This window comes from Rhea americana, unplaced genomic scaffold (assembly GCF_003343005.1).
Source record: "Rhea americana isolate MKP2758 unplaced genomic scaffold, rheAme1 scaffold_374, whole genome shotgun sequence".
Lineage (NCBI taxonomy): Eukaryota > Metazoa > Chordata > Aves > Rheiformes > Rheidae > Rhea > Rhea americana.
The window spans coordinates 506,792-523,161 of NW_028186506.1; the positions used below are offsets into that span (position 1 = coordinate 506,792).

General features: G+C 57.8%; 1 protein-coding gene across 4 annotated transcripts in view; it reads right to left on the reverse strand.

Moving 5' to 3' along the window:
- Positions 1-2,615: 2,615 nt before the first annotated feature.
- SP2 (Sp2 transcription factor) overlaps positions 2,616-16,370 on the reverse strand; it is a 14,279-nt gene continuing 524 nt past the window's right edge. Inside the window, exons 2-8 of one of the 4 annotated variants that reach the window (XM_085313041.1) lie at positions 13,617-13,781; positions 9,289-9,365; positions 7,740-8,693; positions 6,829-7,129; positions 4,481-4,655; positions 4,193-4,386; positions 2,616-3,733 (exon numbers count right to left, since the gene is read on the reverse strand). In XM_085313041.1, the coding sequence (XP_085169167.1) occupies positions 3,633-3,733; positions 4,193-4,386; positions 4,481-4,655; positions 6,829-7,129; positions 7,740-8,693; positions 9,289-9,351 (1,788 nt within the window). In that variant the 5' untranslated portion in view covers positions 9,352-9,365; positions 13,617-13,781 and the 3' untranslated portion in view covers positions 2,616-3,632. Of the gene's footprint in view, positions 3,734-4,192; positions 4,387-4,480; positions 4,656-5,079; positions 5,178-6,828; positions 7,130-7,739; positions 8,694-9,288; positions 9,366-13,616; positions 13,782-16,370 lie in introns of those variants that run through there. The other 3 variants (XM_085313040.1, XM_085313042.1, XM_085313043.1) reach the window with 3 other exon arrangements.

Here is a 16,370-nt window from a genome sequence, read left to right on the forward strand (position 1 = left end):
GCGGGAGCTCGAGGCCCAGGCGGCCGAGCTGCGGCGGGCGCTGGCCTCGCGGGACGAGGCCGCCCTGCGCCGCGACCGCCGCCTCCGCGAGCTGGAGCTGGAGAACCGGCAGCTCAAGAGCCACATCCGTCGCCTGGAGGAGGAGAACGACCTGCTCTCGGCCGGCACCGGGGCGCCCGCTGCCGCCAGGACCCTGCTGGCCTCGGGCGCCGGCTGCATCGGTAACGGCGCCGGCGGTGGGGACGTGCCCGGGGGATGGGGCAGGGCGAGGGCTGGGGTGGCCCCCGCCGTGGTGGGGGGCGGCGGTGGGGACGGAGGGGAGCAGCCGGGGTCCCCGTCGTGTCCCCGCAGGCGTCAGCGACGGCGACGTCCAGTTCCTCAAGGGCCTGGTGAGGCTGCTGGAGAGCGGCGCTGCGGCTCAGGTGGGTCCCGGCCGGCGGTGGGGCGCGGGTGCCCCTGCCCCCAGGCTCGTCCCCCACCCCCACCCCACCCCAGCTCCGCCGGGTCCCGGTCACCCCAGCTGAGCCCTCGCTGTCCCCGCAGGTCGGGGGGCTCCAGCCCTTCTCCGGCCCCGGGGAGCAAGGCTGCGCCGCGGCCGACGTGCCGCGGAGCCCCCCGGCCCGGCGGCTGCGGGCAGGGCTGCCCGGCGGCGTCACCCCCTGCCTGGGCACCGAGGAGGGCGCCGGGAGCCCGGCGGCGCTCACCGACTCCGCCTGCCTCTGGGAGGAGAGCGGCAGGGACACGCTGCCCGATGGCACCCCGCTCTGGGCCTCGCCAGTGGAGGTGCGCGGGGAGGCCGGGGCRTGGAGGGGGCAGACGGGATGGCGGGGGACAGAGGGGGCCCCCAGGGTCACTGGGGGGGGGGTCTGGGAGCTGGAAGGGGGGATCCGGGGATGATGAGAGCTCTCCCCTTGCCGCAGGAGAACGGGAGGCCCAAACTGGAGCTGGTGCCCAACTCGGGTGTCTACATCACCCACCCGCAGCTGGACGACCTCTCGCAGGTCTCCACGGACAAGCCCAAGCTCATGACGCGGCGGCTCCTCGACTACTTCTTCTCCCGGGAGACGCTGGCCCGGTCCTCGGCCACGGGGCAGCGCATCGCCCACAACAACACCACCATGGAGCGGCCCCTCCGCCTCCCGGTCGCCGTGGTCAGCGCCATCAAAGGTAGGGACCAGGGAGGGGGCCGGCGTCGGGGTGAGCCCCGCGTCCCCTCCTCGCGCCCGCGGGGGTGCGTTGGGGCAGAGCACAAGCCAGGGGTCTGCTGGGCACCCACCAGGCTCAGCCGTGGTGGCCGCAGGGTGGAACAGAAAGTCCTGGAGAGCGCCGTGGGGCCGTGGGGCCGGGGTCACCATCCCCGGCTGCCTCCGCCGGGCCACGGGTGAGCACCGGTGCCCATCCGCCCCGCAGAGTACGTCACCAAGATGTGCGGCCGGGGCTGCAACTTCAACGCCGTCATCAACAGCAAGTGCGGCACGTCCCGGCGGGCCGTCAAGAAGATGGTCGTGAAGATGGACTGAGCCAGGACCACRGGACGGCCCTGGCCCTTCAGCCAGCTCGACCGTCGGGGGGCTGAGCCCTCCAGCGCAGCTGCTGCGGAGAGGGGACGGGGAGGGACGTGCTCTCCCTCCGCCGGTATGTGCTGGGGACCGGGGAACGCAGCCCTCGCGCTCGTGGACGGCTGCAGCTGCGGCTGTCGCTGGGTGTCACCGGGCTGGACCGGGGATTCACCCCTCTGCTACTGCCCCGGGGGCCGGCGGCTCGCGCAGTGCCAGCACGGGGGGACCCTTCCCACCCTCCGCCCAGCAGAAACCACAGCGGGAGGCGTCCCCCCGGCTGGCCCAGCCCTACATCCCCATCGCCGAGGGATCCGCATCCGGGTGCCGGCGGCGCGTCCTGCTCCGTCGGCTGCGGGGAGCGGGGGCTGGCAGGGCTGGAGGGTGGTCGGAGCAGGGCGCTGCCGGGCTCCTGCATCTTACCGCGGGGACGGAGGCGGCATCCCGCTGCTGGAGCGAGCCGCGATCCCCGGAGCACGGAAGCAGAGCCGGGGTCCGCGTGGCGGAGCTGCCTCCGGCTTGCTGGAGCTCCATCCGTTCAGCCACGGCCCAGGACTGTTTTCTTGTAAAGAAGTTTGGTTCCGACGACTGTTTGGTTTCCTGTAAATAAAGCTCCCTCTCTCTCTCTCCCCCCCAGTACTGCCGTCAGCTCTGTCCCTGCAGCCCTCGCGCCTGCCCCGTGTTTCGTTTTTGGCTCTTGGCCGCCACGGGGCTGGGCTTCGCTGCGCGCGTCCCGCCGCGGCCGCAGCCAGGACAGCCCCGATGGCGGCTGCGCGGGGGACGCTCGGCCCCGAGCCCAGCTGCCCGGCCGGGGGGCGCTGCCCTTTGGGCGGCAGTAGCCGAGGGAGAGCAGGCGGGCTGGGGGGACGCGGGGGCAGCACCGGGGCTGCGCCGGCCGCGGTCGTCCAGCCGGTCCCGGGCCGCGTGGGGCTGGGGCCTCCTGGCGCCAGCCTGGCTCCAGCTCGCACCTCGCTCTGGTGCGGGAGCCTCCGCTCGTCCCGCGGCTGCTCCGCGGACWCGGCGCTCGGGAGAAAGGACCCTCAGCAGCACAGGCGGCACTGGATTTGCCTCTGGTGACTAAATTTATTTAGCAGGAAAAACTCTTGGCTGACTCCATAGTGGCCAGCCATTTACAGATAATAAAGTATAACAGATCTGTCACGTAATCCAGAAAACAACCTCGGGCAGTTACAACTAAAAAATAAAGTGGATTTGTTTAATTTAAAAGCTCAAAAATAACAAGCCATATGTTTTTAAACATGTAGTAAACACAAAAGCAATATAGTCTATGATACAATGTACACTATACACAGTGGGGATRGCGGGCAGCACACGGGGAAGGAAGGGGGGGGTTAAAGTCCCAAGATTCAAAAGGAAATGCCACATCACTGGGAAACAAAGGGGGAAAGAAAGAAATCACTGGAGAAAACAAACAAAAAGAACAAAAAAAACTCTTCATTATTGGRAAAGAAACGTTAGGAGAAAAGGGGCAATGGGATGGGCAGCATCTTAAAAGGGAGCAATTAAATAAAGATTTTAAAAAAGCACTCACAATACACAGTGTTCATAATCAGGAGCAGGGAGCGTAAGGCAACGATCTCCATAGAAAAAAGGGACCTTCCAAAGGGGTTTATATAGAGATATTTATAGCTATTTATAGATTTTAAATATAAAGTAGGAATGTGCTGTGGAGCCTCTCCTGGCCTGTCCGCACCCGAGCGCCCGGTCGCCTCCGTGCACAACTCCCGTGTGCCCGTGAGGACGTTTCGCCGGCTCGGGCCACGGCCAGGCCCTTCTGCGGAGGTCGCCCTCAGGCACTCTGCCCCACGGCCCCTGGGGGTCCGTAAGGAGGTTCGTCCCCTCTTGCCCTTCAGAAAGGGCTTCTCCTGTGTCGGGGCCCGGCGACGGCAGGGAAGGAGGACGTTCCCGAGGGCTGTGCTGGCAGGGGCACAGCCCCTCTCCGGGGACACGGGGACGCCGGAGTGCTGCAAGGGCCGCSGAGTCCCAGGCTGGCACCCAGGTGGCCCTCGCAGGGCCTGTCTGCGCGGCCGGGGAGCCGCGGGGCAGCTGCCGGCCCTACAAGTTCTTGGTGACCAGGTGGGTTTTATAGTGCTTCGTCAGGTGGTCACTCCGCATGAAGCGTTTCTGGCACTGCGCGCACTCGAATCGCTTGTCACCTGCGGGGAAGAGCAGCAGCGGTCAGGGCTGGACAGTCGGTGTGCCTGGCACGGAGGGCAGCACCGCGCTCCCAGCCGCGCTTTCGTCCCTGCATTCCCCTAACCGACCACAGTCACAACTGTGGGGAYCTCCCAGGGTTGCAGAGACGTGCCCGTGTCAGGTGCTTTCTGCAGCCGCTCCCCCTGGCCCTTCCACGACACCTCCGTCACCACCTTCATCTGAAGCAACCTAMAGGCAGCAGAGACCCCCGCCCTTGCTTTCCAATCCCTCCCCAGTAACTCAGCCAAACAGCAAGGACAATATCGCAGCGGCCCGAGTTCATCCCAGTCCTCGGCTCAGCACGCCCCTTCGGCTCTTACGAGGCGCAGGGCCTTGCGCAAACTGAGCCCCGAGGCTGCCCAGGGTGGACGCAGGGGGCCGCGCGCCGGTGCTGAGCCGTGCCCCGTGGGGCCGCAGACCTGTGTGCGTGCGGGCATGCCGCTGCAGCTCATCGCTGCGCGTGAAGCGCTTCCCGCAGAAGACCCAGTTGCAGACGAAGGGGCGCTCGCCCGTGTGCAAGCGCACGTGAGCGCGCAGCAGCGAGGTCTTGCGGAAGGTACGCCCGCACTCGGGGATGTGGCAGATGTGCTTCTTCTTCCCTTGGTCCCCCGGCCTGCAGCGGGGCAAAGCAACAGGGCAAGCGTTAGCCTCGGGGAGGGCCGGGCCCGCCGGCGGGGCCTGCCCTCTCCCCGCCGCGCGCTGCTCACCTCTTCTCCCCATCCTTGCAGTTGGGGCAGGTACATGCCATCCGCCGCCTCTTCTCCCCCGGCTGCATCTCTCCGGACAGGGCTTGCTCCATCTGGAGCTGGATCTGGGTCGGGCTCAGCCCGCTGATGGTCAGGTTATTGCCAGACACGTTCTGCACCGTCAGCTGCTGCTGGCCTGAGGGCGAAAAGGAGGGGGTTGAGGCTCTGCCCAGGGCCCTGAGGAGGCCTCAGCTCCCGCGGGGCCGCGCGGCGCCCTGCCTGCTGTGGCCGTACGTGTTTGTCCATGCTCCTCGTGCAGCTCCCGCTGAAAACCCTTTGGAGGTGGCTGCCAAAGGGCCCTAGCGCGGGGTGGGACCGACCCCTGGCAGACACGTCAGGTCTCATCACCCCCTGCCCCRCATGCAGCACTGCCACGGCCCCTCTGCCTCACCACGTGCTGGCCCCCAAGCGGGGCAAGTAAGTCCCTTTTTTCTGAATATACTGTGCGGTTTTTCAAAGTTTTCGGTTCGACCCTTCGGGGTGGGGAAATGACCAAAGAGGAAACAAAAAAGAAACTTTGAAAAAACGTGCAATATATTGACCAAAAAAATGGGACTTACCCTGGACCCTAAGGGCCGCTCCACGCTTGGGCGCTCACAGACGCGGCAGCCAGGGCCACGCCAGGGCCTTGCACAGCACCCGGCAGCCGAGAAGGGGGCTGGAAAGAAGAAGAGGGGGTCAGCAAGCGGGATTGCTGCTCTGGGGGCAGCRGGGAAAGAGGAGAAGTGGGACTTGATGGCCAGGCAGAGAAAGGGTCACTGCAAAGGAGTTGTGGATTGTGGGCAGGGGCAGAGCAAAGGTGCTTCCACGTCCACTGGGAGAAAAGGCACTAAGCACAGGGTCTGGGCAACTCTACCAAACACGCTCTCAGGAGGTGGACCGCATCCCAGATAAAACCAGGCTGAGATCTGCCTCAATTCATTTCGTTCACAGAGCAGCAGCAGCCAGCAGGTCCCACCGGTCCCCCCCAGGCCAAGAGTGAAGCAAGGCCCCAGCCAGCCTTGTGGCACCTTGCAGGGAATGGCGCAGGCAGCAGCAACATCTGCCTCTAGCATCTCCCCAACACTCACTGCGGGTCCCAGGTTTACACACAAAGCAGCAATTAAAAATCCCTTTAAAACCAACCCCAGCAATGACAGCAGCCCACTGCGGAGCACTAAACCACACCAGCCTGGATTTTATGCTGACATAGTTTAGTCAAGCAAGAAAGAACAGCTTCCAACTGCAAAACCGCGCTGGGACTCCTGCCGGTTCTTGCTGAGAGAGAAACCACTGAACACCAGCAGGTATTTCTGGATCAGAAAGCAGACAAACTTCCCTTAGAYGTGACTTCCTTCCCCTGGCTCCCTGCAGCAAATGCTACCAGGTGTGGGCTGGGGATCGCCGAGCAGGGGACAAGGAAGGTTTGCTGGGGCCAGGAGGAGAGGATGGAGCAGCCGCAGAGACGTGCTGTTCCCTGCACAGGAGCTGTCTGGGGCTCACAAACAGCCCCAAGCACAGGCCTTGGGCTGTGTCTGGCTATTTTCTGTGAGAGCTTAAGGGACATAYTTGTCCCACAGAGGCGGGAAGGGCTAGGTTCACTTGGAGCAAACAGCAATCCCTTGCTAGCTCTTACACAGCTTGGAGGAGCACAGAGGCTGTGAAGGCAGCTCCTGGCCTGACTATCAGAAACCCACCACCAGCAGCCTTATCCACCTGGCAACACAGCAGGTGCATGGAGAAATGTCCCAGCCCTGGAGCTGAACTCCACAGGACTCACTGCTAGTGTCAGCACRATTTGCAGCAGAGCTCCCCACAGAAGAGCTGAAGAAGGGAACCAGAGCATGGTACCCCCAGACCAGCTGGGTCCCCGCTCTCCAAAGACACCTGTCTCACTCCACAGCCTGGCTGTAGCTCAGCCTTCACCCACTCACAGAGCTCAGGAGCAAACAGCCAGCCTGAGCCCTCGGACAGCCTCGGCCTCTCTGCCCTCAGAGATGTCCTGCAGCTCAGCACGACCACGCTCCGAAGGTAAGCTGTCTCTGTTATCTACCCTTGCTGACAAAGCTTACCAGGACAGGCCTGGGAAGACCCAGCAGAGCCCCAGGAATACCTAAGAAACACTCTGGGTCTCCTGGAGCAAAGGGAGCTAGAGAAACCCATGGCATTTAGCACTCAGCCGCAGGCTACAATGGATCTGCTTGTAAAGCAGCGACATCCCAGCTGCAAAGTGCAGCTAGCAGGGGCTTTCTGTCCTCTGGACCAGGGAGCCCCCCACACATCCTGCTATCCTGCCCGCCTGCCCAGACACAGAGTGGTGTGCAGCCCACCTCCGGTGTTGGTGATGGTGACAGGCACACCCTGAACTTGCACGCCATTGATGTTGATGGTCTGCATGGCCTGTGCTGCAGCTGCCAGCTGAGCTGTGTTCAAACTGATGATGCCTCCAGCGGGGGCGATCTTTGGCAGAGGGCGCTCCTTGCGCATGGCTGGTTTCTTGCTGCTGCCCGCTGCGCCGGAGCTGCGGGACACAGGGCTACTGCAAGAGGTCCCAGATGGAGCCACCGTCATGGCCGGGGCTTCCTGGAGCAGCACTGTCTGCAGCTCACCCGAGGGCGTTTTGAAGTAGACCTGATGGTAAGAGAAGAATCAGACCAGTCACCATCACCAGGGGAAAACATCTCCTATCGCACCAGTCRCCCTCCCTATGCAACCCAAGAATCTGGGCCTTCAACAAGCCAAAGAAAAGCAGAAGTCACCCAAGCATCTGAAAATACCGGGCCTCCTGCAGAAAGGTCCTGGCCTCGCACAGCAGCAAAGGGCTGCTTTGCCCTTGTAGCCAGGTTTCCAAAAGCAACGCCAATTATGCAGTCCAGCAGCATGAGCCTTGCTCCCCCACCTCCTGCCATTTCCCAAGAGCTTCCGAACCAGCTGCCTAATCCCAACCTGATCTGGAAGCACAGCAGAGGTTTCAAGGACACTGCATTCCTACAAGTCCTAGAAAAACAGGCAGCCAGCAAAAGAGAGAGACTTAAAACCTTCCTGAGGGAATGGTGACATTCCTAACCTTTCTTAGACATCAGGGGACCCACACAGCCACTGCAGAGGGCTGTCTAAACTGGGTGCCAGGTTTTGGCAGCTCACAAAACCCCTAGGCTTTTTAAAACTCAGGTCAGGGATTGAAGGTGGAACAGTGTAGAGGAGGGACCTTGAGGATGAGGGAGGGCTCAGGACACRGTACCTGGGTGGGGGTGGGTTCTGTTGTCTGTATCTGGAAGTTCTGGTTGGATTTTTGGGGGACGGTGGGGAGTGTGGCAGAGGCTGCCTGGACAACGCGCAGGGCCTGCTGCGGGATCTGCACCACCTGCGGCTCCTGCTTGGGTTGCACCACCTGCACTTGCTGCACCACCGCTGGCTGACCAGAGCCCGGGCTCTGCACGATGAGCAGGTTGTTCCCTGCCTGGATGATGTTCTCTGCTGTGGTCTCTATTAACACCGTCTCCACTTGCTCAGCCACAGCCATGGCGGTGGGCTGGGCTGGTGACGTGGCTTTCTTTCGAGGCTTTTTGCTGGGCTTCGAGGGACTCTCTGCAATGATTTGAGCCTGTGTGCCAGACTCAGTAGCGTTCACCAGGTTGTTCACGGGCAGGGTAAGAGTCACGTTGCTGCCGCTGGTTAGTTTGACAACGTTGCTTGCGCCCTGCACTGGCGAAGCTCCACCCTTCTGTGCYGGAGCTGGCTTGATTGGCACAGGCTTGTGAGAGGAAGAGGATGGGGTGAGAATCGCTTGATTAGTGCCTGGAATAATCTGGATTTGGTTGGTGAGGTTGGGCTGGACTTGGATGGTCTGCCCTCCCGTGGCCTGGATCTGAGGCACTGCCTGGTACTGGATGTTCGCAGATGAGCGGGTCCCTTTGTTGATCACAGCTGGATTCTGAATGGCGAAAACCAGCTGCCCTCCGGGGTAGGAGGTGCCAACCTGAGAGCCCTGGATCTGGAAGAGGTTCCCTTTTGATGACAGGATCCCAAAGCTGTTCTTTCCAGAGCCCAGAGGGAGCGGAGCAGGTTTGATGGGGATGAGTTTACGAGGTGTTGGTWGAGGAGGCGCAGGAGGAGTCACGGCGGCTTCCACTGCTGGGGGACCAATTTTGCTACATGTCGCTGCAAGGAGGGCTAGCGGAGACGGCTGAGAGTCCTAGGAAACCAGGGGGAGATGAGGGTGTTAGAGACAGGGGCTCGTGCCAAACACATCTGGCACTCAAGGCAGTGAAGGAAAGGGTGCACCCTACCAAAAGTAATCCAGTCCATGTCAATGAGGCACCGCATCTTGAAAGAGCTACACAATTACCCACGTCACRTGTGTCTTTAGCTCACTCTGCTATGCATGTTGCTATTTACATGCATTACACACACCCTGGAGAGTTTCACTATTAATAATAATATTAATATTAATCCAGAGACCCCCTTCTGGTATCAGCTGCTAATGGAACCCAAGAGGTCCCTAAGGAAAACGCAGCACAAGGAGGAGAAACAACGCTCCACAGCCTCAGAAAGAGCCAGTATCAGGACGGGGAACAAATTCAGAGCACAGCTCCCCAGTCTGTGTTGCAGCCACCTCTCCTCCTGACACAGCAACGCCAGCTATGGTGGAGGCAGGAAGAGCTGATCTGCAAAGAAGGCACAGAGCTACCAACAAAATGATGTGCTGTTTGCAATTCTGCACCTCGCAACACATCCCTCTGCCTTGCCATGGCGGGGAGCCACGAGCTCGCCAACGCCCCAGCGCTCACCTGGGCCGCGGAGGCAGCAGGCTGCAGGTATTCACTGGGGCTGACGGCGGCAGTCGCAGCCATACTGTCCTCTTGATCTGCAAGGAGGAAGCACAGAGACGGAGGGGTAAGACCAGCAGCAAGAACGGAGACCGCAACTCCTGAGTGYGCCCAGCCCACGGCCCGGATGCCAACGGACTTTCCCAGTATCTCCCTGCACCAGCTATAACATTGAACTTCACCTCTGTGCCTTCAGCACGGGCTTAAGAAGGGGCCAAAGAACCTCACCATCTCATCACCTTCTCCTCAAACACCCTTTTACCTTTGCCACCACAGGGAACCGCCTGCTACTGCAGGCAGCCGACCACAGGGCCAGGGGGAACTGGCTGGAGCCCTCTGCCTGTGTTTCGGTACAGGGGTGAGTTGAAGCCGTGCCCCCCCCGGGCAGAGAAAGACCATCGCTGCCTTGCAGGGCCGCGGGCAGCGCAGTGGCTGAGGCGGCCTCCCCGTTCCCAGCGCCGTGCTCCAGCCATGGCCCACACTGTCTCCTAGCCGTTTGTTTTTCTAACTTTCGGAATTTTAGAAGACACAGTTTTGGTACAGAATCATGTTTTTTAAGGCTGCAAAAACATTGTTTCAATTATTTTGGTATGTTGTTGGTGCTGAATGTTTCTAAGTTGTTATGTAATTAAAAGGTTACTTCAGGGAATAAAAGGCTGCTGGAGCTCGCTGGCAGCAGGGTCTGGGGAGGCTGAGAAAAGCTGCTGGTGAGCAGGGAGGAAAGAGCAGCAGCAGCACAGGAAGGCCCAGAAGGGAAAGGCGGCATCTACAAGAGCCAGAGCCAAGGCTGCAGAGCCTACAGCATTTGAACCAGAACTGCACACCGGGGAGACACGCTCAGAGAAAGGAAGAGGGCAGAATTACAGCCGAGAAGCTACGCCCCAGGCCTCCGGGAGGAACCGGCTCSAGTGGCTGTAGCTCCTGCAGAACCAGGCGGGCTACGGGGCAGGAGCSGGGTGCGAGGCGGCGCTGGGGCGGGGGCATCCCAGGGGAGAGCTGCAACAAGGGGGCGGTTAACTGCCTTCAGAGCAATCGCTGCCTTCTTGTTCACAACCGTCCTTGGGGAGGTGGAGCAAGTTTGCAACCTCTGATGCTCATCACTTCTACTGCCCTGAACACTGCCAAGCAAAAATACGAGGATGAGGCTGTGCCTGCCACCAGGACAGCTGGAATGATTTCTTTTTAAAGGCTTAATACAGTGAAGCCAGGGAGAGAGACTCCTAAATCCTCACAATTTGCTAAATCTTTTGTGCTAGACAAGAAAGACATTTCATCCGTGACATTTCCTTTGGCAAATTCCCCAGCTACCCCCATCTAGCATTTGCTGTATGGCTCAATAGCTTCATAATATTTGCCTAGACAAGGAGCCAGGGAGAACTTGTCTGAGCTCGAACTTTCTTTATTACCACTGCTGATAATGTCCTGGTTTCAAACGGGGAATTATGGCCATCTGAGGAATATGGATGTTTGGGGTTTTCTTAAGGCATCTCTGAAATACAGCCCCGGCTCTGGTGAACTGACGGGAAGCGACTGCTGCCGTATTTACAAAGATGCCTGGCCTGCAGGAGCGATGAGAAGCACTGACAGAGCACGACCAAGATACGAAGCCTCATACGACTTATAACACAATGTACCAGCCAAAGCAATAACTGTTGCATAAGCTCAGCAAGTGGCCTTTTGCCACTCAGCGGGGACCAGGCAAAAGCTGCGCTTGGGACTGCCGCAGAGGGCTGTTTTCTGGGTTCCACACAGGTGGAACGAAAATCTGGCACAGGTAAAGCCTCTGTTCAACAGCTTCATGCTCCTGCCCAGAGAGAGCTGCAGGAGGCCTGGGGTAAGAAGAGGGGTTAAACGGATGGTGGAACGAACATGTTTGGGAAAAAATAAATGTAGGCATTGTTTCAAAGTTAAGAAAGGCAGAGAGGCATCAAGGGAGCAAGCTCCACGCTCCAGAGCTCACTGCGGCCAAGGCTCATCAGCATCACTTTCAGCAAAGGCAGGCAGCATCGGTACATGCTGGGTGCAGGTCATCAGAGCCAGCATACAACCTCGACAAGGCAGACTCGAACCTTGCTTAAAGAAGGGTTCACTGCTAGCATGTGAATGCAGRAGCCCCAGTCAAAAGCACGCCTGTATTAAGAAAATGAGGATTTTCTCCTGTTTTGAAACTATGCTGGCTAACAGGTGGTAAATGCCTAACGTGGCCAAGGTTGTGAGCTGTCTCCCATATATCTGATCTGAGTGGGATGCACTGTTTAGCTCAACTAGCTGAACACGCACAGATACAGCCCTTCTCTTATGCACGCAGGGTAGCAACACACTGTGAAAATACCCTCCAGCCCCACGAGGACAAGGCCCGCAGCACCGACAGCCCAGAAAGAGGAGCTGAAGCGCAGCCCATGGAGAGCGCTAGACGCATGCCTGGGAGGAGGCCGGTCTTTGCTGACAGGGGAGCTGGGAGTTTTGCAATCCAGTTCACTGGTGCAAGCGAACACAAGCACGGGCAACTGAAGAAGAGAAGGGTGCCCACTGCACGACCCAAGGTGAGCTCAGCAGGGCAGGCAAGGTGGGAAGGTAGGGCAGCAGCATGCACCTARGCACCGCACCGTCACCCCCAGCGCAGACACTCAGCCTTGACGCGCACACCAAACCGCTGTGGTCACACAACACCAGAAGAGTCTCCAATACCCTCCGCAGTGTATACGTGAGGCGCTGGAGAGACCAGTAGACACGGGGAGGGTCGGCGTGTCCACACAGCGCCAGGCACAACGGGGCTGAGCCGGCGCACAGCACTCGCCGCTGCACCAGCGAGGCAAACAACGAACTACGTCAATTAACCGAACAGCATCAAAAGTGCATCAGCTTCACTGGACAAAGCGGTGCTGCGTTTCGTTCAACGCACGGACAACACAGGAGTTGTATGCGCTTCTGTCCAGTGCAAGAGCCAGTCATCAGATCTTAATGCAGCTTAGGGCTGGGAGAAAAGCTATTTAGGCATTTTAGATACAATCAGTGCTAACAAAACCAGGGTTTCAGCAATGTCAGTGCCCTCAGCTCCCTCCTGTGCCACCCTGGCTGTCCTGTAGGCACGAACTGCTCTATAAAAATAATGTGGGTCATCAGAGAAACAGACAGCTCCTCCCTGGGAACGCAAAGCCTTTCGCCAAACAGAAAGCAGCTAAGAAACACAGAGATTGGGCCACAGGCCAAGTCACCAAGGAGCCCGCTTCCCAAAGGCAGGCAGTTCTCCACTAGGCAGCAGACTCCAAGCTTCTCTCAAGGCAACGCGAAGGCTCTTTCACAGCCTGCCGTGACCGAGCGCATAAATCCCCAGAAAGAGTCAGCTCTGGGTTCCCGGCGCCTGAGATAGCATTGCATGGAAATTACTTGCACCATTTTTTTAGAAAAGGGCATCCATTCCCTTTAAGCCACTCTCACTCACTCACTGTGGCAACCTCTTGGAGACTAAAGCATCAGGCATTTGCACCGGGCTAGCTGGCCTGGGATGAAAGGACACACTCTTCCCAGAAAGCCAGGAGCTTGTACGGCTGCCCAAGTTTCAGGGCTGCACCCTCCCTTTCAGCAGAATTAGGACACTGTTAAGGATTAACAGCTCTGACTACAAATAAGAGCAATGTTGACCTGGTCAAAAAGAGAGAGACATATCAGCAGAGATCCCATTAGCCCATACAAATAAATTAGGGTGCTGACTGGGGGAGAAGCCCTGTCTCCACAGATGCAATGTAATTCCTAAGCTACAAATTTATTCACCCCATGGAGAACTTCCTCAGCAATTCAGGTCCAGTATGCCCCTCTGTAAACCCCCAGCCAAACACCAAATGGAGCAGAACAGCCTCTTTAGATGATTACAGAACACTGACTCACAAAATTCATTCATTCTCATTTTTTATGGCCACTCTCTTCCACTTTTTCTCTGCTTGTCATAAGCCCATTTTTATATAAAACCCATCTCACTAGGGAGTGGAAACAGCCGCCTCACCCCTTCTCTTCATCTCCTGTAAAAGGGCACGGCAACCAACATCTCAAAGATTGCTGGCTCGAGATCTGTTTCTTTTAGCATGTTATGCAAACAAATATAACCAAGGACTTGTTTCTGCCCCTGAAGATGCAAACTGAGAGCCTCACGAACTAGCTAACCACCTAGATACTCTGGCTTCTGCTTGCTGGCTCTTTGAGGAGCTCTCAAAGCCAGTTGTGAGTTCACGGCACAYGTAAAAAGTGCACAGGGCTGGACTCGAATGATCAAGCTGTAGGAGGAGAAAACTTACCAATCGCGCCAGCCTATGAGACCCCATGTCCAGCCGGTGAAACGCCTGCTAGCAGCCAGCTGGAGCGCTCACACCAGCACGATTGGTAGGTTTGCTCAGAGGCGGCTCCTTCACTTCTCACAAGAATTTATTTACTTTGGAAACTGTGCCATTATCTTCAATATTCTACAAGAGATATAAAGGGAARAGATGTTTTCTTTTCTTCCTAATCAGAACCAGCCTTCTTCCTCAGGGAGCTGCCTGGCTCCACTGCCAGACAATCCTCTTTAAGGATCTACAACTTCCAGCTCAGTGGAAGGCGCCTACGACAGAAGGGAAAATGGTGACACAAAATACCTGCCAGTACTCACAACCACGGACCCAACCAATATCCCCATTCTGCAGCTTGAGCAGCACRGACACTCTCACATAGCTACAGAGCTCTCTTTCAGGAGCTTCTGGACAAATTTGTATATTTTAGATTGTAATTTCAAGTCCCATCACCACAAAATGCTTGTTATCTTTAATTACCTACTCTCACAAACCCCCTTCCCCTGACGCAGGAAACACTGTGCCTCTGCGCTGATGAGGCACAGGCTCTGAATCCAGGTCTTCCAGTTTTAGGCTAGTGCCCTGTTCCTGAGACACCCTTCTCATCTTCATGACAGCTGTGTGAAAACCATAATGTGGAAAGAGGAGCATTAAGAGACCCACGCAGAGGGCCCAAAGCAGCCTTTCCACCTCTAGCTATAGCTGACTAAGGCCAAACCAAATCAGAGCTGTGAGCAAGATGAGCCTGTTCTCAGCGGAGGCAAAGCGTGGCAAAGCAGAAGCTTCCTTCAGGAAAATTAGAAATAACTACTAAAGCCACAAATCAATGCAGGGAGAAATACTTTTCATTTATCAGGTGGTGTTTCTCTGGAACAGGGCCCAGTTATACTTTTGAGACCTCTCAAGATGGGCAGGGCTAGACGTATCTCAGACCTGGATCTAGCAGCACAGGGATCAAGGGGCTGCCGAGCAGCACTCAGCTCGGCAAGCAACATGTGGGTACATCACGCACTGCAAGAGGGACTGATCTAACTTTCAGTGTCCAGTTTATACCCATTGACATATCCRATCAAGTTACTGCAGTTTTAGTTAGCACTTTGAGCATAAAGATGAATCAGAGTCCCCTAAAATCGAAGAACGACCACAGCAACTGCAACTGATACTGAAGATTATCAAGCTAAGCAGAGTAATAGGGAAAAAACACCCCAATGACAAGTGTTTCCTTTGTTTTTCACAGCCATAAGCAACATTGACCTATAAATCTTAAGAGTCAGACACAAAGGAAGTGAAACACCTGTATATTTACATACTAACAGCAGGAAATCAAGCGACTTCTTAGAATAAAACATCCAAGATTTTTGTTGCTGTTAATTCTCTGTTAAAATAATTCAAGAGGACAAAACCTTCTGCATTCTCCAAAACACAGAGAAAGAGCTGTTTTCATGATAAGACATCTGACAACTTGCTCTAGGAGGAAAACACTATTATTTTAGAGTTGAAGGGAAAACTCCAGAACTGATTCCTTAACCACTTTCTCCACCTCTTCTAATAAGAAAGACTGTGGCAAAATCTATCTCCGATCACTCTGATATGCACATGTTCCGTTCACTTGACAAAATTTGAGTTTGTTTTCTCCTTCTCTGATGTCCAGGGGAAATTCCCTGGCACTTCAACTGCRTTTAAGCACTAAGAGTGGGAGAACTAGCTTAAATAAGGCAAATCTGTCTAGCAGCGCTGCCAAGGATGCACTTGCACGCTGCAGGACCGGCCTCAAGGAGGAGGGAGCAGCTCCTAACTCTGCACACACCAAAGAGAGAGAGATTTTAATGGCTTGAAAGTAAACACATCACAGGGCACCCTTGAACAGCAGCTCCCCCAGAGCAGTCAGAGGCCAGGTGGAAACTTCCAGCAGCATCAATCTCTCGCTCCCCGAGCGGCCGAGATCCTGTTGCATCTCACATCCCCCAGGGACCAGAGAGAGAACCACTTTGGCCATTTCGCCCTGCTGCACCCCCAGGGCTGAYGGCAGCTCCCTCAGCGTCGCCTGGCCGCAGCTTGGCCCTGCAGCCCCCCTTGCTGCAAGGTGCCTGGCTTGGAACAAGCCCAAGTGCCCTCCTTGTCCCAGGGCCCTTTAGAGGGCCGGACAGGTTGGGCTGAAAYGCCCCGGCCTCCTCCAGGCCCTTCCCCACACAACACCTGCCSTCCGTCTCTAGGCTCCTCTTCAACACACGTCAGCACCGGACGCACCCCACATACCCCCGGCACCCCGTGCTGGACTGCACCCCCGCCCCCCGCTGCTCATAGTGCTGGCACACTCCCCCCAGCCCCACGCACCCCCTGTATCCCCCTCCACACAAACCCGGGGCGCTTCCCACACGCACCCTCAGCCACGGGCCACCCGCACTCGCTCCGGGCTCCTCCGCACCCTGTGCGCCAGCACAACGCCCCCAGCCCCAGCACCCCTTTGCCGGCACCTCTCTACCCCTTCCCCTGCACGGGCACCCCCTGCCCAGGCTCCAGCAGCCCGGGGCACCCTGCAGAGCCACAGATACCCCCGGCACGGGCGCCTCCAGCCCCGAGCACCCCCCGGCACGGGCGCCTCCAGCCCCGAGCATCCCTGGGCACCCGCAGCACGGCGTCTCCAGCCCCGAGCACCTCCGGGCACCCTTGGACGAGGCATCCCAGCAGCGCGGGCAGCTCCTGTACTCTCCCCCCGCCAAGGGC